This window comes from Rutidosis leptorrhynchoides, chromosome 3 (genome assembly GCF_046630445.1).
Source record: "Rutidosis leptorrhynchoides isolate AG116_Rl617_1_P2 chromosome 3, CSIRO_AGI_Rlap_v1, whole genome shotgun sequence".
Taxonomy (NCBI): Eukaryota; Viridiplantae; Streptophyta; class Magnoliopsida; order Asterales; family Asteraceae; genus Rutidosis; species Rutidosis leptorrhynchoides.
The window spans coordinates 509,208,041-509,232,517 of record NC_092335.1 but is presented as its reverse complement, the minus strand read 5'-3'; the positions used below and the strand labels follow the sequence as shown (position 1 = coordinate 509,232,517).

The window sequence follows — 24,477 nt, the reverse complement described above, 5'->3', positions numbered from 1 at the left end:
AATTTCTGTATTGACATCATCAATCTCCTCTGCAGTAGGAGTACTGATTTGTGGTTCTTTTTGAACACTTTCTTTTACTTCATTATCAGCTGATTTTCTTTTTCGAGGATTTTTATCCTTTGAACCGATTGGTCTTCCACGTTTCTGACGTGGCAAAGATTCATGAGTGACGTTATTGCCAGCTTTTGGAATTTCAATTCGAGCTGGAGTATTTACTGCTGGTATATATGATTTTGTCACCGTTTTTGTATCTGTAAATGCATCAGGCAATTGATTTGCAAGTTCTTGTATATGCATTATCTTTTGAACTTCTGTCTCGCATTCTTTTGTGCGAGGATCAAGATACTTTAATTGAGGTTCACACCATGAAACATCATTTTCTTTATTTTTCATTTCTCCCCCTAATCTAGGGAACAATGTTTCATTAAAATGACAATCAGCAAAACGTGCTGTAAAAACGTCACCTGTCATAGGTTCAATATACCTTAATATTGAAGATGTTTCATATCCAACATATATTCCCAACCTCCTTTGAGGACCCATTTTTGTACGTTGTGGTGTCGCAATTGGAACATACACTGCACAACCAAATGTTCTAAGATGGGAAATATTTGGCTCTTGACCAAAAGCAAGTTGTAGGGGGGAATATTTATGACTTGCACTTGGTCTGATGCGAATCAATGCAGCAGCATGTAAAATTGCATGACCCCATATAGATACAGGGAGTTTTGTTCTCATTATCAATGGTCTAGCGATTAACTGTAAACGTTTAATCAATGACTCGGCTAAACCATTTTGTGTATGCACATGAGCAACAGAATGTTCAACAACAATTCCTATAGACATGCAATAGTCATTAAATGCTTGAGATGTAAATTCACCAGCATTATCAAGTCTCACCCTTTTAATGGTGTAATCAGGAAAATGAGCTCTCAATTTAATAATTTGGGCAAGAAATTTTGCAAATGCCACATTACGGCTTGATAACAGACAAACATGAGACCATCTGCTAGATGCGTCTATTAGAACCATGAAATATCTAAATGGTCCACATGGTGGATGAATTGGTCCACATATATCACCTTGAATTCTTTCAAGAAACATTGGTGATTCTTTCTCAACCTTAAGTGGTGAGGGTCTAGTTATCAATTTTCCAAGAGAGTAAGATGTACATGGAACCATTGTATCATGATGGATTTTTCTATCCTTTAGTGGATGTCCATGAGTACATTCAATAATCCTTTTCATCATTGTTGATCCTGGATGGCCTAATCTGTTATGCCATAAACTGAATACACCAGGATCAATATATTTTTCGTTAACTACCATATGTATTTCTGGTACATTTATATGTGTATAATGTAATCCAGAACTAAGTCTTGGCAGTTTTTCAACCACATGACTCTTGTCAGTGATACTTAAATATTTCTCATTTTCTGTTGTCACTGACTGATAATCATACCCGTTAAGGTATATGTCGGAGAAACTCAATAAATTTCTGCTTGACTTGGGAGAAAATAAGGCATCATTTATTAAAAATTTTGTACCATTTGGTAGTATGAAATTTGCCTTTCCTATCCCTTTTATCAAGTTAGCAGGTCCTGATATTGTATGTATAGTTCCTTCCGTTGGTTTTAGATCAATAAAATATTTCTCGGATTTAAGTATAGTGTGTGTAGTTCCACTGTCTGCTATACAGAGATCTCCACCACTTGATTGATGTTGTATTCCAGCAAAATTCATATTGAACTTCATATATAAGAAATAAATAGTGAGTACATTAATATTACACAATATTTTAAACGCAAATAGATAGTACTGAAACATTTAGCAAACATAATGACAAAGACAGACGATATTAAATCGTTTATTTTTCAAAAAACACACAACTTAAACATTCAAGAAATCTTCATATAAATCAGATGGTTTCTCAGTGACTGTTGGATCAATATTATCCACAAAATTTACTTCCTTTTCTTTACCTTTCAGCGAATCCTGATACATCTTAACAAGATGTTTAGATGTTCGGCAAGTATTAGCCCAGTGGCCCATTCTACCACATCTGTAGCAAGATTCTTCAGAATTTTTAGAAGAATTTTCTTCAACATCTTGTTTAATGGGCTTGTTTTGTGGTTGATATTTATATTTTCGTGGATTACTATTTCTTTGACCACCACGGCCACGACCACGACCACGTCCACGCCCATTACCATTACCATAAGGATGGTTTCTACCATAGTTATGGCTTTTGGCATGATGATGGTGATGGTTATTATAACCACGACCTTGCCCGCGTCCTTGTCCCTGTTTATAATTATTTGCAGTATTTGCTTCAGGGATTGCAAGTGTACCAGTAGGACGGGATTGCTGATTTTTCATTAATAGCTCATCATTTTGCTCTGCAACTAAGAGATATGAATTAAGTTCAGGATATGTTTTGAACTTTAGCATTCTCAAATTTCTTTGCACTGTGATGTTTGCAGCATTCATTGTGGAGAAAGTTTTCTCCATCATGTCTGCATCACTAATTTCATGTCCACAGAATTTAAGTTGTGAACATGTATTATACAGAGCTGAGCTGTATTCATTTACTTTCTTAAAGTCTTGGAACCTTAATGTTCTCCATTGTTCCATTGCAGCTGGAAGTAAAATTTCTCTTTGATTATTGAATCTGCTTTTGAGACCTTCCCATAAAACATGGGGATCTTCTACAGTCACATAATTATTTTGTAAGCATTCATCAATATGTTGATGAATAAAGCAACATGCCGTAGCTTGTTCTTTTTCAGAACAAGTGTTGTTTTCATTTATGGTTTCAAGAATGCCCATTGATTTAAGATGCATTTTTACTTTTATAACCCATGGCATGTAGTTGTTTCCAGTTGATTCTAAAGGAGTAAATTTAAGCTTTTCCAGATTCGACATTTTCTATTATCAAAAATTAAAACAAACATCATGATAAATTAGAGTCAATTTATATTCATAAGTATATAAACATTAAACATAAATTTAATATAACATAAATGATAAGTAGGTGACAGTGTCGACCATGTGTAAGCAATCATAAATAAATGTTATATAACAAAAATATAAATATTAGTAAACATAAATGAAAATTTGGCGACAGTGTCGACCATATATTTTTTCAGGTGGTATAACCGACCTATATCATTCTGGTGGTATAACCGACCATATATCATTTTGGTGGTATAACCGACCATATATCATTTTGGTGGTATAACCGACCATATATCATTTTGGTGGTATAACCGACCATATATCATTTTGGTGGCAGAGCCAACCATATTTAGTATTAAGATTATCGTGCTGATAACGTGTTATAATTCAGTGGGCTTATAACTACCTTTAGTGATTTGATTCTTGATTTAGAATACTAATAATGAAGTGTAAGAACAAAGATGATAATGGAGAGAAAGAAAGAAACACTTTGTAAGTGTGAGAAATGGTGCAAGTTTAATGCTTGCATTCATGAGTATTTATAGTCTAAAATCTCAATATAAAAATACATACTTTGTGTACCAAAATTGACTATATGTATACACCAAAATTGACTATCCATATCTAAATTATTATTATTATTATAACAATTTGATACGCCAAATGTGTGGAATCGTTTTCTATTGGTAGAATATTCACAAACGAAAAACATCAAAGTTTGAGCTGTATTTTAACGTACTAAATAACTATTTTGAATCGGAATTTTTCAGATAAGTGTGTTTTTTTCATTAAAATTAAAAAATTGAGTGATACCACATGTGGATATATTAGTATAAAAAATACTTCAACAACGTATACGTAGGACTTCAAATATCCATGTTCTCAACGTGTCACTCAAAACCCTTAACAAAACAACATAGTTGTTTTGTTGTTACTGTTTGATATATTTGGAGCTACCGTTACGTAACGATGTTATTTTTGCTAACAGGTTGATGAAGAAAGAGATGCTTTTTGATTCCGTTTGTATTTTTTCATTCAATTGGATCCGTGGTCGTAGTAATTGTAATCTACGTTGGGACTTATGGCTTTTGAAGTCGTCGTAATTCTGTTGATGCGTTTTCTAGTTGTTCGTTAGGGAGACTTTTTTAATAAAATTTGTCGTTCCAAAAAAAAAAAAAACATAGTTGTAAACCGTTAGATTTCGTCACGAGTTCAAAATAATTGAGAGTGACTAAAAAACGAGTTGAAATTGATCACGAGACAACTCAATTAAGCCACGAATGAATAAAAACACTTACAAATAAACGTAAAAATCTTACTCATTCACCAGTTCCATCTAGGGATGTCAATAGATGTCCGATTCATTAGATATCCATCCGATCCGATCCATATAAAAGGATATGGATGATCTAAATGGATGATAAATGGATATGGATATAAATATGGATGATGTGAATAATTAGTGGATCGGGTATGGATGATAAGATCTCATCCATAGATATATTCATTTACCACCCGAAATACATAAATACTTATAAATATATACATATTTACTTAAATATATGTGTTTACATTTACATATCCTAATATATGTACACTATAAACTTTTAAAATGTTATCGAAAATATAGATTTTGAAGATACAACTATGTGAATAGTATTAAATTTGTATATCTTGCATATATTACATATTTTTGTTAAAAATACTTTGACGATTTCATTTCATAATAGGAATATTTTTAGAAAAACTTAACATCTAACGGATACCCGTTTACCCATTTCATCCAACGAATATGGATGAATAAATTATATTTAAATAGATATGGAAATGAATATGGACATGCCCTATCTGGTCATCCCTAGTTCCATCACTTCACTCGCAAAAATAAATTTCATATTTCATTTTATATGATAAAATTACAACGTTTGAATTGGATTGTGTAAACATACCACTTAAAGATACATATATAAATAGTCAACAACAAGTATTAACATCATTATGGTTCCTAAAATAGATTATTTTTTCTATAAAAGAAAAAAAAAACTTATGCTATATATTTAGATTTTAGATTATCTCTGAAATACGAGTGTATATATAAACATCAACATTTGTTACAAAGTGTACATGCCCAAATCCATATATCATTCATGTATTTAACACACACACACACACACTGTTTGAGAAAAGTTTATACAATCTAGCTATTTGATACAGTGTAGTCTAACTTTTGTAAAGAAGAAGAAAAACCATACAATTAATCAACCAATCACACAATCATATGTCCTTAATTAACATAGACTAATAACAATTACCAAACACTAATCATCACTTAAATCAGACTCTCTTCTCTTAAACGAAAACTCTCTGACTGTAGACAAAAGTGGCTTCCATGCAAAAGCTCTCCTCCTAGCAGCAAGATCAATTTTCTTGTTATTCTCTTTTGAATTCTCACTTGACTCATTATCTTGTTGGCTAGCCGAATGGTCCTTGGCTATGTTACTAAGCTTCTTAGTAAGTGATCTAGCCGAAGAGGGTGGCTTGTTCTTGGACCGATTTGGTGAAGGAGGTGGCTTGGCCACGGACCTATTATGAGATGCAGGGGCTTGATTATCAGCCATGGACGGGCTAGCCGAAGGTATGGTCTTGGGTATGGACCGGCTAGCCGAGATTGTTGGCTTGGGGTTCGACCGCCTAGATGAATTTGAAGGTGGTTTGGTCATGGGCCGATGTGTTCTGGCTATGTGGGTGAGTTTTCTTGTAAGGCAGATCAAGTTGTCTGAAGACTCGTTGAACCGAAGAATAGAGTTAGGTAAAAGAAAGTAGATTCGTCCTGGTTCGAGTTGTGTGTCGAGTTTTAATGGTACTAACCCATATTGCATAATTCGGATCGGAGTAGTAACAAAGTATTTTTGAAAAATACCGATGACACGATTGACTGTGGTTGGAGGTTCAAAGTCTTCTACATATCCATCTAGGTGAACCACTCTTGCAGTGCTAAAAGTTGGTCTTGATGTTGGTTTTCGAAAGCAACAAGCATCCATGATGTAGCGCCCTTAACGGATGCACGAACGTGAGACCGTTTACTAGATGGCTCGGTATGGTTGCACCGGTTTCTCCATCTCTCTCTGTTACTCTCTTTCAATAGAGGTTTATTTTTATATAGAGGAAGTGACGTATACTATTCCTTCACTTGCAAGTGTTTGAGACCTTTGTATTTATAATCTATAAGATGTGTACTTTTAGAGTACTAGTGGCTATTTAAAATAAAGGGCATGGTATTATTGTTTACTACTGTTATTTACTCCGTATAAAATAATGTCATATTGATATATTAACATCTTTTTCATTGGTTTCACATACAAAAATGATTTCAAATAGTGTATGGACCTGGTTATATCTGTCAATTGAGACTCATACTCTCAAATTTGGGTCAAATGGGTCAAACTTTCGGGTCAATTGGGTCTTCAAAAAATTTAGGCGTGCCAATGTAAATCAAAACTTAAAAAAACTCTAATGAGTTTTTCTTTAACCTATTGGATCCTATACAAAATATAGAAGAATGAGTCAAATGGGTATCAAATCCTAAAGTTCAATAAATAGAGATATGTCTGATGGGTCTTGTGAATTAGTCAAATGGGACGAGTATAACAAGATTCATCCGTCAATTATTTATGAAAGCATTAATGGAATATCTATTGTGCATATAAATATATTCTTATATATATAAAGACAAAATAAATATTAATAACTAATAAGAAACAATAATAACTAAAACAATATAACAAATGAAAAAATCAAAAGTAAAAGTATATGACTTGTTTGGACCCCCATTACCCGTTTCGACTTGTTACCCAAACCGACCCAATCTGACTCGTTTAAAATTTTCACCCGTTTGACTCATGACTCATTTCAACCAAAAACCGTTTTGACCCCGTTACCCAAACCGACCCCGTTACCCAAACCGACCCAAGCTGACCCCGTTGCCAAGTATAGACCAGGTGCACCTTTGATTTATTGTGTCTTTCTAATACGTGGGTACATAAATATATAATGTCGAAAAGTGAGGTATAAAATGTGAGATGTTGACAGTTAGTTATTCATTTATTTTCTCACGGGAATACATTAACTTTGTGTTACTTTGGCGACCCACCAAACCCACCTCCAAGAGTCAAATACATGTAAAAGATCTCTACTGGAACTATGTGTATGACATGTCGACCTATACCCGGGAGTCAAAGAGAATACCTGACGTACCCGATGATCAGATCTGCACAGAGTCATGTTGATTACAGCTGGAGAGTCCAAGGAAGGGAAACAAAGTGATACTAATTGAAAAATGAAGAAAACTTGACTGGTTAGTGTGGTTATCGAATCCGAATTCATATATTTGCTTAACATAGATCCAAGGTCGCTTACTCTGCAGCCGTAATTCTCGTGTACATGTATATGCGATCTCATGATTTGTTGTGTTTTCTAGTTTGGGCTCACATTTGGTGGTGCCCTTTTGTATTGTAAACTTTGTTGATTCATATTATAATCCACCTTGCATTTCAAAAAAATAAAATAAATAATAATAATAATAATAATAATAATAATAATAATAATAATAATAATAATAATAATAATAATAATAATAATAATAATAATAATAATAATAATAATAATAATAATAATAATAATAATAATGTCAAGCAACACATTTTGCAATTAGTATCACTTTGTTTCCCTGTCCTTGGACTCTTGAGCTGTGTGACAACCCGAAAATTTCCGACCAAATTTAAACTTGATCTTTATATATCTCCGACACGATAAGCAAAGTCTGTAATGTTGAAATCTCAAAAATTTGAACTGTGTTCATGTAATCAATTACTCTTCGACTGCTCTTGACGATTCACGATTAATTATAGATATATATATATACATAGGTGTAATTATTAAATTGAGATATATTAATAAAACATTTAACGGTTTAATTGATATGAATATAAATTATGAGATCTATTTTATGACTTGGAAACGTTAACAATGTGTTGGATGAATAATACTTTACATGAACGCATTTGTTTTGATATAAGTTTAATATATTTATCAACAAGATTAAAAGATAATATTAAATGATTGAGTTATATGATACATTGTGATATGAGTACGGGTCTACGTTGAGAGGTCCGCTATGATTTAAGAAATCTTTCCTTTTTAACGATATTCGAAAAATGGTAAAGTGATTTACAAGTAAAAAACAAATGTGTCAATTAACGGGAACTAGACAAAGGTAGTGGAAATTCCTATTTGAATCTTAAATCAGGTTTTATAATATTTTCCTCGTGACTTTGATAAAATAACTATTTTAGTTTTCATTTTACTTAAAGTAAAGGTAAGAACGTGGAGTTTGAATAGTTTAGATGTTGGATACCGACGTATAATTAAATTGACACTGTATCCTAAAGTGATTTCATACATTCATTTAATCTTTGGACTTTATCTCACGCCTCATCAACAAATGGTAATTCAAAAACTTGAAATTTATTAAGAGTACATATAATTTTACTTTTTGTATGATATAAGGAATTCTATAATTTTAAACTTTTAAGATAATTCTTATATATTTAGTTTTGTAAAACAAAATGTTCATATTTAGTTGATATAGTTTCGAACGTACAAAAACGTTTACAGTTTAAAAAGAGCTCTATTATTAAAACACTTGATAGGACAACTTGTTTAGGAATTTTAAAGAATTTAATTAAAGTTCGAATTACAAATTGAAATTTTTTTTTTTATTATTTCAAAAAGATAAGAGTATTACTAAATAATAATATCGAAACGATTTTAAACCTTGAAATATAATTAAGTTCTGAAAAACTATATATTATAAATATTTCAAATTTATATTTCGAAATGAATATATATACATGTATATTTTTCAATGTAATAAAAATTTAATATTAAGTTATAAAACGTTTTGAGTTAAAAATAATACAATTATATATATGTGTATATGTATATATAACGAGACGTTGATTTATAAAAGCTAATGACCAAAACACTCTAACATTCAAGTTACACTTCGAATGATTGAGTTATTAACCAACATATAAATATATATACTTAATATAGGTTCGTGAATCCAAGGCCAACCTTGCACTTGTTCAATGACGTCATATGTATTTTTACTACGAAATACAATATTGTGAGTTTCATTTGCTCCCTTTTTAAATGTTTTTGCAATATATATTTTTGGGACTGAGAATACATGCGCTGCTTTTATAAATGTTTTACGAAATAGACACAAGTAATCGAAACTACATTCTATGGTTGGATTATCGAATCGAATATCACCCTTTTTAGTCTGGTAATCTAAGAATTAGGGAACAGAAACACTAATTGATGTGAATCCTAAAGATAGATCTATTGGGCCTAACAAACCCCATCCGGGTTACGGATGCTTTAGTACTTCGATTTTATCATGTCCGATGAGAGTCCCGGAATGATGGGGATATTCTAGACGCGTTTTGTTAATGTCGATTATCAGGTGTTCACTATATGAATGATTTTTATCTCTATGGAGTTTGTGCGAAATGCCTTATATGAGATGTATATTGAAACGAAAAATGAAAATCTTGTGGTCTATTAAAATTATGGAAATGATTGATTATGATAATCTAATGAACTCACCAACCTTTTGGTTGACACTTTAAAGCATGTTTATTCTCAGGATTGAAAGAAATCTTCCGCTGTGCATTTGCTCAATTTAAAGATATTACTTGGAGTCATTCATGGCATATTTCAAAAGACGTTGCATTCAAGTCATTGAGTTAAGTAAAGATTATGATTAAGTAAATGACAGATTAGATCATTTATAGTTGGATATTATGAAATGGTATGCATGCCTGTCAACTTTCGATGTAATGAAAGTTTGTCTTTTAAAAACGAGTGCAATGTTTGTAAAATGTATCATATAGAGGTCAAATACCTCGCAATGTAATCATATGTTATTGTATTCGTTCTTATGGATTAGGACGGGTCATTACAAGCTGTAATCAACATGACTATGTGCAGATATTCTCCTTTGAATCCCGGGTATAGGTCGACCTGTCAAACACAGAGTTCCAGTAGAGGTCTTTTACATGTATCTGACTCTTGAGGGTGGATTTGATGGGTCGCCAAAGTAACACAAAGTTAAAGTATTCTTGTGAAAAAATAAATGAATAATTATCTACATCTCACATTTTATACCTCACTTTCGTTCAATTGTGTATTGTATGCTACTTTAATTTCGAAAGCTAAACGTGTGTATTTGCTATGAAATAATGCTCCCAGTGTGGATAGGATAAAAGGTAGGTAGTATTTTCAAAACCCAACACACTTTTACAAGTGATGCCAAATTCCTATGTCCCTCTCAAAACCTAACACAAATTTGTATCCTTAGTTTGAAACACATGTATTTAGGTTCTTAAAATAATTTTTGAGGTATTTCATTAAATGATTCTATGCTTTTTATAAGGTGGATGATTCTTATATCACTATTTTATAAATATTATATTGTACAACACTCATAAAGTTTATTGGTGTATGACCTAAAAGGTTCTTGAAGCATGTAATGTCCAACAACGAGAAGTGTTTCGAGGTCGTATAAAAGAACATAGAAATTCGTTGAAGAAATATACGTTTGGGAAACATATCGTCGCTCGCTTTGAACACTTATATGGCGAAGGTGCGTACTTGTTAATCTTAGAGCAGTACATGTTCCGCCTAGTTTCTTATTTTGTTTAGGAAAATATTACTGGTTTTTTAAGTGATATGATATGATCATTTAGATGGTTTTTCATCAAGTTTCATGAGATCTCAAAATAACATAAAAGATTGAATCTTTCGAAATTTTCTTTTGTCTCGGTGAATGTATGAAGCAGAACTTGAGGCATCGGCTTTGTAGGTTGCAGTTAATCGGTGATCACGATCTTTATGTTAGTCTTGAAAAACCAAGAAAGGTACAATTCAAAGGGGAGTTATCAGATAGTAGTTTGACATATAGCAGGTGTGACGGTATTCACAAAAGCCAAAAGCCCGGTTTCGAGTCGGTTGACATCTGTTATAAAATTGTAATTTCATCTTTATAGTTTAATGCATAAGGTTTAGGCAGAATAGATAATTCTTCTTAGTGATGTATATAGCTAAATTACATGTTTCAACTGTGTGGTTGTTCAACTACTCTAAATTAAATTTAAGGTTTACTGTAAAAAGAAAGAAAGAAACATGCTGCTGTTATTCTTTTGTTCAAGTGTGTGAAATACACAATGTATGTGAAGCTGTAACACGTGAAGATGGATTTAAAACATTGGAACATTACCTGACAAGGTCAATGATCTAACATTGATTCTAAAAGCATAGTTACCATACTATATTTTTATCTGATATTATAGTTTACATGCTCATATATGATATGGGAATTTGATATTTCCACTATTGAATTCGATAAATTAGTTAACTAAGTACTTGTACATTTACTTGAATGTCATCCTTACCTTCCGCCTGCTTATCACCCGGCAGCCTGTACAGGGTTCCAAACTCACCGACAATACAAGTATTTGAATGTCATTCTCACCTCATTCAGGGTTCCAAACTCATTGATGGCAACTAAACACGAGGTAGGGCTCATTGCAAGACTTAACCCAACACCTTACGGCATGAGCTTACAATAGCCATGCATCACCTGTGTCGGTAAATAAGTTAGCCCATGGATTCCTTACTCAATTGGACGTTACTGTTGATAATCAGTGGTGGTTCAAAGTCCACTACTTGCTGGTAGCAAATTCAATGCTACTATAACTCTAAATTTGGTGAGACTCAAACACTATTCACGATGGCATTTTGGAAAATGCCCCGAACTTTGGGGCTATTTTGGTAACCCTTTTTTTTTTTAATTAAAAACATATTATAGGTAACCTCTCAACTAAAGGTAAATAGCTAACACATACAATGATATTCCCAGGCAAACAACCAGAGTATTTAATGGCACAAAACTTAATCAAAATTGCCATTTGGGGTACATTAACTATAAGTATTTCAGGTAACATATAAAGTACACTAATAAACTTAAGTTAAAATAATGGTGACGCTTAAATCAGCTAAAATTACATTTTCTAAAAATAACTCACAGAGTCACAGGTTACCCGGTTTGATGAAGCAAAACTAGTTCTTCACAACGAAGGATCAATAATCATCACTCAGAAGTAGAGCTCCAATAAAAGTATCATAATCATGAAATTACCCTTTTATAGGTATGCAAGTTTTTTAGTTATATTCCATTATTACTAATGGAGACTAAAAAAAGTGTTATCTAGCAGAAAGTGAAGATTCGTTTATCTGATGTCATCATTCTCTTAGCTGGTGCGGTACCAACAATTCTCTCCAGCTGAACACAAACAAGTACATAAAGTCATTTACTTGTAAACGGGTCGACTTGTCTCATGTTAATCTCTAACGGGTCAAATCATCCTATGTATGTTTAAAATTTTAAAAAAGTGTAACAAAGAATAAATTGTTACCCGAAGAAGATCAAAGCGAGAGAAGAGTACTGTGCAGTTCATGCTGTTTGATCCTTCAAGCATATTGACAATCTGCAGTGACACATACACACTATAAGTTCCTTTTTATAAAAAAAAAGATAGTATTAAACGGTTTTAGTAACATGAAAAATAAGGGTAAAATTGGAAAATGCATGCCTCTGGGTAATATTCTTTCCTCTCGGGAAGAGAATAGATGATTAAATTCTGAATGCCTCGAATCTGTTATCAATTAAAACACATTATTAAAAATAAAAAAATGTAAATAGACTTTGAACTTGATCATATTAATGAAAACGTTTAAGCACAACAAGAATATTTAAATACTGAAAGAAAATCAAGCTTCACACTTTTGCCCAATTTCTTATTTTAATTATCTTTTTATAACTAGTGCCATAATTATCCTCACATATGATTTTACTCCAATAAAATATGTAACAATCTAACAAAAATATTTTCGAAGTTTTACGCGCTCTAAATGAAATTCGAGTGCCTTTTGCACCGTTTTGACCCCTTCAAACCAAAATTCGAGCCAATTTTTATTATTCAAACAATTGGACTTCTTAAAGATATAGCATAACAACCCAAAATGACAAACTTTATACAAATAAGTAATAAATAAATGACCAATTCTATTAAAATACCTTGTATCTATTGTAAAAGTGGCATCTTTCAGTGTACAACATGATTTTCTTCTTTCCTTGAAAGAACCAAACTCGTGAACGAGATATATCACTCTGTGCCATGGACCTAGTAGACATATAATCAAAGAATACATAATTAAGTGAAATGAAGACTCCGTAACAAAATAAAAAAATAAAAATAAATGCTCACTCTTGAAGCAGACACATGGATGCATCTTGTGACATCAAAAAGCTACGTATCTGAACATACTCAAAATATGAACTAATAAAGATCATAATTCCACCCTGCGTAAAAAAATATAATCATTTACTAGATAACACAAGTTTTTAAAGAAATTGATTATGCATTAAAATAATTATAATAAAGTACCTGAACAGAATCTTTGATTTTTGGAAAGACCTACAACAAACATGGAAAATGTCAAGTTAACTACTAAATCAATCTTAGAAAGTACTAGGCAACCCGGGGAGTACTCGGATGTTGACCAAGTTTGACTTTGACCAATCTTGACCGAACTTGACTGATTTTCCGAGTAATCCCAAGTTTTGAAAGATAATACGAGTAATCCCGAGTTTTGGCAGAGTTTGACCAAGTTTGACCGAGTAGGAAAAATGTACCTTTTTCTTAAAGTAATCAAGGCGTGCATCATCAGACTCTACTATTGATTCAGTATCAAAACGCTCATAAATCTGAATGTTCAATGATCAAAAACATGTTAGTAAAAATGTGTTCCCGCCTAAAATAGGGTGATAAACTACACTACAAAGAGTCAACGGTACTGTTCATAGATAAAAAAAATGGGAGGTGATACACACCCAAAATTGATCCATCCACACTTTTTAGCACAAAATTGACAGTTATAACCCTAAGTTTATCTAGGGAGTTGAACCTCTATAATTATAAATTAAGGGTATAATATGGATCAATTCTTGGTGTGTGAGTATCACCTCCCAAAAAAATTACTGAGATTCATGAGATACAAACCTGTCTCACTTGAAGCAAAACTTTTGGAAGAACACCTTTGTGCTCGCATGACAGTTTCACCTGCAAAATCAAGCTTCAAACTTTAATTTGTGAACCAAAAAATATTAAATGAGAATAAATTTTGTGACTATAACAAAAAAACAAAATAATTCCTCACCCGTCCTTCATAGTTGAGGCAAAGGTTGTTGTACAACAAGTTTATATCTAGTAGATGAAAATTTTCAGAAGTAAGATATATTCAAACACAGAATAAATACAGTGCACAGATTAAGTAAATGTTATATACATATATACAAGTATACCAACCTATGTGGTCTTACCTGGATTTGTATGCGATCCTAAAATGATTGTCTGCCGATAAAACCGAGCTTGTTCATCAAGATACCTACATATCAAAACGGATTAAGAATGCATACCTACAATTCAAGCTTGTTGTAATACTTATATGGCTATGGACCAAGATAATCATATCCATACTCTCAAATTTGGGTCAAATGACCCATTAACCGTTTCGACCTGTTACCCAAACCGACCCAACCTGACCTGTTTGGATCAGTTTAAAATTTTTACCCGTTTGACCCATGACCCATTTCATCCCAAAACCGTTTTGACCCGTTACCCAAACGGACCCAGCCTGACCCCTTTTTCCGGGTATAGAGTAATACCATGGTCTTATGCGCATTATATCAGTACGTTGCTTTGAAGGTAAACGATTCAACTGCTCAACAACCGTATTCACATGTGACCAATTCTGCACAAGTGATGTTATGAAACTTATCAGCATAGATTTGTAAAAAAAAATTAACTACTTGAATCCAATTTTAGAGGGTCGAAGTGTATAATCGAACAGAAATTATATTAGGCAAAGTTTACCTGCTTTGCTATAACATCTGCATGATCAACAATTAACACCTATTCACAAAACCTCCATCCATTAGCATGTAATCAGCTAAAAAAGGTCTTTTTAAATAAATAAATAAATAAAAGAAATAAAGCACGTGTCTTTTACTATATACCAGAAAAGTGTTACCGAATTACCTCAATAGATGAGAGATAATCCACATCTTTTTCCTTTTTAGATTCAGCCGCCTCCATTTTCTACAAGTAACAAATCAAAGATGCAAAATTAGCCAAAATGAAAGGTGATTAAACATGATGATAATATACAAAGTAATTTAAGAAAGATAAAAGTAACTTTTATATACTCACCAAGATCAAACCGAGAGGAGAAGCAATAATAATGTCTGATGTATAAAAATCACTATACAACTTCACAGTTTTCCTACAAATAATTCAAGATCAAAAAACATTTGATAACCGGTTATACTGTTTCCTACATAAATAGCACCTTGAAACTGGCATTATATCATAAAGTTAGATTAGATTATTTAATAAAATTTGGACACACGTGTTTCGGGTCAGCCCAACATGTACAAAAGTTACCCATTTTTGACTCGTTACCAAATCCCAAACAAACATTTAATCTTTTGCTACCTCTAAATAAGATAAATGAGATACTTGTCTGATACAAAACTTACTTCGTAAATTTGATGCCAACCACGAAATCATCGATGTTTTTCCCTCCAAAAATTGACTGGTGGTCAACTGGTTTTGACTTTTTCCATGGGTTAGAAAGACCATCCTTATCTTCGGGATCGTTAGACAGTCCAGCACCAAATTCATCAGTAAAACGACCAATATGGTCAACATTAACCTAGTCAAACCAAAATAAATAAATAAAAGGTAAAAAAATATTCTTTTAAATCCATCACAATTTTGTACACCATAAAATTTACCATTACCTTATTCCCTGGAGGAGTCAGCTGAATAAGCCTATTGACTACACGATACGCAAAACTTGCGAACGGTAATAAGATCAATATCTGAAAATTGTAATTATTAGTACCATAAGTTGATATAGCAGTGAGAATACAATCATACATACACCATTTCTTTTCTGTTTTTCTATATAACATTAAAAATTACTATAATTTACCTTAGGACGAGTAAACCCTTGGTCACGAAAATCCTCACCGACTACAACTTCCTCGTCCTTAGACTCTTCAATTTTCGCCAACTTTTTATCATTCTTTGTCACAATATCTCTTGTTTTAAATACATGATTTAGCTGCATAACAAAAATAACCCATTGTTGACCCGTTTAGTTGATAAAAAAGATGTACAAAACATGAAAAACTACACACCGAGTGCAACAAGTAGGCATCCATGATACTCTTGTCTTCTTCTTTGCCTTTAAGATAAAACGGTTTTTTGTTGTGGTGCAATATGTCTCGATAGCTGTTACCTATACATATATGTATCTTTAAGCAAGTAATAATTCTAATACTTCAAAATGAGTTCAAAAAAGTCTATTTTTATTCACTTACAAAGAGTAAAAAATGATCTTTGTCTTGATGAATGAAGATCATTCCCTCCAGACGCCTTGTAAATGTCTAACCAATGATCGTATAATTTTGAATTTAAACCATAAGGAGCATTCATGTATGAATCCTGTAATCATCATCATTATAAAATTATAAAAAAAAATGTAAAAATAAAAGAATAATTATATAACGGGTCAAAAATGTTGCATAGTAGCCAAACCTCTAAACGCAGCTCTTTAGTTGATACCCACTTGCAGTTAGCAGCAACAACTTCCCATTTATATTTCCCTTTTTTAGTTGATAGACTTTCAATTTCTTCTTTCGATAACTTGTAGTTTAGGTGAGTAGAGAACGAACTGCACGAAAATCACAATTCAAAATAATATAAAAAATACATATTCAACAAAAATGTAATCATATAATATATGGTTCACTAATCAGATCCTTTGTGCTATTCAAAAGTTTAAAACTTTACTTATAAAACCAAATATAAAGGAGAGATACACATCCAGAAAGTAAAATGCGAGTTAGCACAACACCTTGAGCTTTCAGATTCAATTGAAACAGAATGATCGTTCTCTGTTACTTCATCTCCATCCATATCAGATGTCTCATCATCATCATCATCACCATCAGCATCGTCACTAGGTTTTCCCATAGAAAGATCACTTGGATCCAAATCGCCACATTCAGACCCACTTTCAGACTCTAATTAACACACACACACACACACACACACACACACACACACACACATAAAAAAGACAGTTAGTACCACAAAAGGATGAGAAACCTCTAGAAACTGAGTTAATTTAAGTGTTTCTTACCATCTTCATCTTCTTCAGAATCGCCTAATGATCCCATATCATTTTCCTTATCTTCATCGGTGTCACTTTTACCTTCTTCTGCACGTTTTCTACACATTGTAGAAGCAAGTAACCAAATAAAGTCTTATCTACATACTCCAATATGCAAAAAATATATGTATAAACACTAAGAGGAAACAAAGATTGTTTCATACGAAACAGGCTACCTCCATTTGTAAGCATCAGCAATCGATTCATTAGCTGACCCAAGTGTCTTCAACAAATTATCATACATTGATGGTTCTTTGTGAATTGCCACTTCTTCTTGTTCCTCTTCTGAGGCAATATCCGATTGTTCCTCGGATAAAACACCTGCAATTGCATTTATGTAAACATCAATAATTGCAACGTTGTTGCAACTTATCCTCTAAGCATATCAAACAATGGACCAAAGATCGAAATAATAACATAAGCTAACCTGCAAAAAGGTATACTCAAATGTTATCCGTGTAAGAGGTGCCTCTAGATTATTTACTAATCAATGCTTCGATAAATAGAATTGTTTCAAAACATATGATTATTTACAGGTCTGATTTTCAGTTTCATATCAACACAACAAAACCAATTAGAGCATGATGAAAATACATAATTATCCAACAAGTTTAACAGACTTTTAGTCTCATCTTACATCACAAAAAATGTCATTTATCTTACTTATTCTGTATCCCTGAAATGACAACCAAATATCTAATTCTGATTATTTAGCATCACATAATCAGTTACAAGATGCACACACATCCAAACACCCCCTTAATCATACAATAGAACCATGCCTCAAAGGAGTTGTTTCGATTAACTTCTTTTCATTGCTTACGAGCTAATTTTATTGGATCGTTAAAAAGCCAATAAGCTCCAAATATTTTGCCCTATGAAGCTTATCATGTGAGCTTATAGTGATAATCTCCATAATAAAAATCAAAGATGCCCATAAACCATGAAAATAAGCTAATCCAAACACCCCTAGTCAGCCTACTTAAACGATACATAATTTTCTAACAAATTAGCAACTAAAAACATATCCACTATACTTGTAATCACAGTTTTCACATATGCAATTTCAGGTAACAAATTTATGCAAACAACAGTCAATGAAATTCACACTTTTCATACCAAATTACATTGATTTATGTGTTTTAACAACACTTGCACTACATCTTTTGTATGTGTTGTACCTGAATCACTTGGAGAAGATGAATCATTATTTAAAAATTTCTCATCTTCAATCTGTTTATTTCGTCTAGGGCGCTTATACTGCGTGGATTCATTTGATTTTGAACCAATGGATCCTGTAACAACAGTGAATTTCAAAATTAAGACAACTGAAAAAATAAATAATGAAAAAACAGATATGAGAAAATTACCTCGTTTTCTACCAAACCTAGGTTTAGCCATTTATTTATGATTATAACAAGTGAAAATGACGGCGAATTGGAAGAAGAAGAAGAAGAAGAAGAAGTTTGTAATAAGGGTTTAAGGGTTTGCTGTGAAAAAAACGTTCCTTGGTGCTGTTATCTGATGCGTTAACTTGGTGCAGCTGCGATGTTTATTTTCCAGGCTGCTCAACATTCAAATGCTTTAATTAAAGGTTTTTATTTCAGTTTGGGCTTGGTATGACATGGGCCTCGAGTTGTTAGTTTTTAGTGTAATCCTTTCTTTGTTCAAGTTTTTTCTGTTTGGATGTTTTTAGGCCTGGCTATGTTACGGCTTTTATTGTAATCCTCTTGGGCTTCATCTGTCTATTGGATAATACTTCCTCTATTTAAATGAACTAGGAAGTGGCCGTTGGCCCACTTCGTTGGGCCAGAAAATTTGCTACTAAACGAAGTTTGTTAAAAAAAAAAAAGAAAAAAAAAAAAGTACTGTAGCTATTTTACTGTAGCTGGTTTGCTACTAAACGAAGTTTGTTAAAAAAAAGTAATGTAGCGATTTTACTGTAGCGGTACTGTTCATTGCTGCCGGCTGTTATATATATTGATAATTATTTTATAGTGATTGAGAAAGATGTATGTAGTAAGCCACTCTATTTATCTGAAGGAGGAGTGATTCGTACACCACTAGAAATTATCCATACACCACTAAATATGCTTTAAAGGGTCGTACAATACAACACTATACATATTTAGTGGTGTATGGATAATTTTGGTGGTGTACGAATCATCACCCTTAACTCAAAGGCTCGTTGGGTACGCATTACGTGATGGTGTGTGAAGAGTTTCCTTTTAACGTGTGAGTGAGTGGCATATGATCGCGAAAGTAGTTATGTCCGCTAAGTGATGTCAATGTCGTTTTATAAAAAAAAAAGAGTATAGTCTACGCACATTAGTGTGTGACCCGTTTGTAACCAACACCGTCACACTCCATTTGATAAACATTATTATTATGAATGAACAACATAAAATGAGGTTTAATTACTCTATTAACTTTTTTTAATAAATAAAATAATATAACCATCTGAACTCTAAATATTCATCATGAATTTTTGTGCCATTTAGCCCTAACACCCCATTAGACCACGGATAATGGTGATTGTGACGTGAAGTGGATAATGTGCACTTTTTTAGGTAAGTCAGTTACTGGACCATGGCAGGGAATGGGGGAGTTGTAATAGGGGGCTTTTGTCAAAGGTTGTTGAGGCGTTTGTGGGTGATGTGACAAAATATAAATGAATGTTGGGTTAAAAAGTGGTTAAAATGGTAGGAAAAGAATTTAAAAAAAAAAAAAAAAAAAAACCCACAAACGCACCAAAAGTCTTCCGTCTTCTTTTGACAAAAGCCCACAAACGCCCTATTTCGGGCATTTGTGAGGCGTTTCTCGAGACAACTAGGCGGCATTGGGGGGAATCACACAGTGTTATTTGTGGTCTTAGCAAAATCCTGAATCATTCCATTAAAGGTTTGTTCAAAAATCTGACTTCAAATAACCACACTTTCATAGATGTGTCCGAACTCACTTATACTTTAATTTAACGCTTAACTTTTTAACAAAAGAAATTACATTTTTACATTTTTCATTATAAAAAATTAATAAAATCTCAGGAAACCATTATGTTTTTGTTTAGAAAATAAGAAGAAATTATTGTTTGATGGAGAAGGGTGGAATACTTCAAAAAAATCAAGGTATGTTTTCTATTTTATATTTTTTGTTTAATTTTTTGATTCAGTTCTTGAATAGTTGTTATTGTTGGTGCATGTAATCCCTAGTTCTTAGTCATTTGTCGTTTAATACATTTGGTTATTTAATAACATTTACTCTGTGACTATTGATTTGCTATGTGCGTGTGTGTGCTTGAATATTTTATTTCAATAGTTAAACCGTACACAGTTGACCGAGTGTGTTGACACACACGACCGACTGTGTCTAAGATGCTGGATATGAAATGTCCCGTTCATATTGATTATAAACGTTCCATATTAATTGATTTCGTTGCGAGGTTTTGACCTCTATATGAGACATTTTTCAAAGACTGCATTCGTTTTTAAAACAAACCATAACCTTTATTTTATCGACAAGGTTAAAAAGTCACCACCTAGATTATCAAGAAATGATAATCTACAATATCACACTTACACACTACCAATACATATTGGTTTACAATATTAATATGTTACAACAAAGTAAATCTCGAATGCAGTTTTAAACAATATTATACAAGCATGCTAACACCAAATCTTGTCCATATTTTAGCATGCAACAGCGGAAGCTCTTAATAATCACCTGAGAATAAACATGCTTTAAACGTCAACAAAAATGTTGGTGAGTTATAGGTTTAACCTATATATTTATCAAATCGTAATAATAGACCACAAGAATTCATATTTCAATATACATCCCATACATAGAGATAAAAATCATTCATATGGTGAACACCTGGTAACCGACCTTAACAAGATGCATATAGAATATCCCCTATCATTCCGGGACTCCCTTCGGACATGATGAATTCGAAGTACTAAAGCATCCGGTACTTTGAATGGGGCTTGTTGGGCCCAATAGATCTATCTTTAGGATTCGCGTCAATTAGGGTGTCTGTTCCCTAATTCTTAGATTACCAGACTAAAAAGGGGCATATTCGGTTTAATAATCCAGCCATAGAATGTAGTTTCATTTACTTGTGTCTATTTTGTAAAATATTTATAAAACTGCATGTATTCTCATCCAAAAATATTAGATTTTAAAAGTGGGACTATAACTCACTTTCACAGATTTTTACTTCGTCGGGAAGTAAGACTTGGCCACTGGTCGATTCACGAACCTATAACAAAGATGTACATATATATCAAAGTATGTTCAAAATATGTTTACAACATTTTTAATACGTTTTAATGTTTTAAGTTTATTAAGTCAGCTGTCCTCGTTAGTAACCTACAACTAGTTGTCCACAGTTAGATGTACAGAAAAATAAAGCAATATATTTTATCTCGAATCAATCCACGACCTCGTGTATACAAGCCTCAGGCTAGATCACAACTCAAAGTATATATAATATTTTGAAATCAACCTCAACTCTGTATAGCTAACTCCAACATTACTGCATACAGAGTGTCTATGGTTGTTCCGAAATATATATGTATACATAGATAGGTCGATATGATATGTCAAAACATTGTATTCGTGTCTATGGTATCCCAAGATTACATAATATATTAGAATACATGTATAATACAATATGAGTTAGCTAGGATATGATTAATATAGATTTGTTACCAATTTTCACGTAGCTACAACAAGAAAAATTATCCAATCTTATTTTACCCATAACTTCTTCGTTTTAAATCCGTTTTGAGTGATTCAAGTTGCTATGGTTTCATATTGAACTTAAGTTTATGAATCTAAACAGAAAAAGTATAAGTTTATAGTCAGAAATATAGATTACAAGTCATTTTTGTAAAGGTAGTCATTTCAGTCGAAAGAACGACGTCTAGATGACCATTTTGGAAAACATACTTCCACTTTGAGTTTAACCATGATTTTTGGATATAGTTTCATGTTCATAAGAAAAATTATTTTCCCAGAAGAACAACTTTTAAATCAAATTTTATCATAGTTTTTAATTAACTAACCCAAAACAGCCCGCGGTGTTACTACGACGGCGTATATCTGGTTTTACGGTGTTTTTCATGTTTTCAGGTTTTAAATCATTAAGTTAGCATATCATATAGATATAGAACATGTGTTTAGTTGATTTTAAAAGTCAAGTTAGAAGGATTAACTTTGTTTGCGAACAAGTTTAGAATTAACTAAACTATGTTCTAGTGATTACATGTTCAAATCTTCGAATAAGATAGTTATACATATATGAATCGAATGATGTTATGAACATCATTACTACATCAAGTTTAGTAGGTAAACCTACTGGAAATGATGAAAAAATAACTTGAGCTTCAAAGGATCTTTGATGGCTTGAAAGTTCTTGAAATAGAATCATGACACAAAAACAAGTTCAAGTAAAATTATTACTCGAATTAAGATAGTTATAGTTATAGAGATTGAATCAAAGCTTGAATATGAATATTACCTTGTTTTAGAAAGATAACCTACTATAAATAACAAAGGTTTCTTGATCTTAGATGATTGCTTGGAATGGATTAGGAAACTTGGAAGTAAACTTGTAAACTTGGAAGTGTTCTTGATGTGTTCTTGAGTAATTGTTCTTATGATGATTACAGGTAATAACCAAAGCTTGTATTTGATGATTTTTGCTGGAAAAATAGTAACTTAGACGTTCATGGAAGAGTGTGTGTGTTTTGAGAGAGAATTGGGAAGAAAATTGGAAGTGAAATGGAGTAGGTGGTGAGTGGTGAAGGTGAGTGGGGTTAAAAGGAGTTCTTGTTTTTGTTTCCTTGCTCATAAGTCATACTAGTTGTCTAATTGTTGGTTCCACATGTTTTTTGACTATCTAGGGCTGCTAAGAGCTGAATTATTATGTGTATATACCAATAGTATATACGTTTAGGAGCTGGGTGTTGTACGAGTACGAATACGGTTGCATACGAGTAGAATTGTTGATGAAATTGAACGAGAATGTAATTGTAAGCATTTTTGTTAAATAGAAGTACTTTGATATGTGTCTTGAAGTCTTCCAAAAGTGTATTATTACAACATAATACACTACATGTATATACATTTAACTGAGTTGTTAAGTCATCGTTAGTTGTTATATGTAAGTGTTGTTTTGAAACCTTTAAGTTAACGATCTTGTTAAATGTTGTTAACCCATTGTTTATAAAATCTAATGAGATGTTAAATTATTACATTATCATGATATTATGATGTATTAATATATCTTAATATGATATATATACATTTAAATGTCGTTACAACGATAATCGTTACATATATGACTCGTTTCGAAATCCTTAAGTTAGTAGTCTTGTTTTTACATATGTAGTTCATGGTTAATACACTTAATGATATGTTTACTTATCATTTATCATATTTAAACATAGTGTAACAATATCTTAATATGATTCATATGTATTTAGTAAGACGTTGTTATAACGATAATCGTTATATATATCGTTTCGAGTTTCTTAATTCAATAAACTCATTTTTATGTATAACACTCATTGTTAACATACCTAATGAGATACTCACTTATCATAATATCATGTTAACTATATATATATCCATATAAATGTCATCATATAGTTTTTACAAGTTTTAACGTTCGTGAATCACCGGTCAACTTGGGTGGTCAATTGTCTATATGAAACCTATTTCAATTAATCAAGTATTAACAAGTTTGATTGCTTAACATGTTGGAAACACTTAATCATATAAATATCAATTTCATTTAATATATATAAACATGGAAAAGTTTGGGTCACTACAGGATATATACGGGACTTGACCTCCTTTGAGAGGTTACACATCCTAATAACCCCAATTCGTTTACTTTGCATTCCAGTCGATCCCAATACTGAATACCACCGAATACCATCATTTAGTAGTTGTCCTAATCTAGATTAAACCCTAGGTTCGACTAGTTCGACCAGATACGACCCAATATTTGATTTACCTTCGTTCTAGTGATTTCCGCCACTAGATCGGATTACAAGCGTCCTAAGATCCATACAAACA

General features: G+C 32.4%; 1 protein-coding gene across 1 annotated transcript; it reads right to left on the bottom strand.

The window, feature by feature from the left end:
- Positions 1–11,677: 11,677 nt before the first annotated feature.
- LOC139898266 (protein NUCLEOLAR FACTOR 1) lies at positions 11,678–18,845 on the bottom strand. The gene is made up of 25 exons (XM_071881003.1): positions 18,759–18,845; positions 18,570–18,683; positions 17,565–17,709; positions 17,359–17,447; positions 17,071–17,239; positions 16,752–16,887; positions 16,535–16,658; positions 16,352–16,452; positions 16,144–16,275; positions 15,950–16,030; positions 15,686–15,861; positions 15,357–15,429; positions 15,186–15,245; positions 15,021–15,059; positions 14,813–14,898; positions 14,468–14,532; positions 14,305–14,351; positions 14,148–14,207; positions 13,781–13,852; positions 13,533–13,562; positions 13,353–13,447; positions 13,163–13,268; positions 12,678–12,740; positions 12,501–12,572; positions 11,678–12,367 (listed from the first exon to the last, which is right to left on the bottom strand). The coding sequence occupies exons 1-25, from the start codon at positions 18,787–18,789 to the stop codon at positions 12,293–12,295; spliced, it is 2,241 nt and encodes a 746-aa protein (XP_071737104.1). The 5' UTR covers positions 18,790–18,845; the 3' UTR covers positions 11,678–12,292.
- Positions 18,846–24,477: the final 5,632 nt, after the last annotated feature.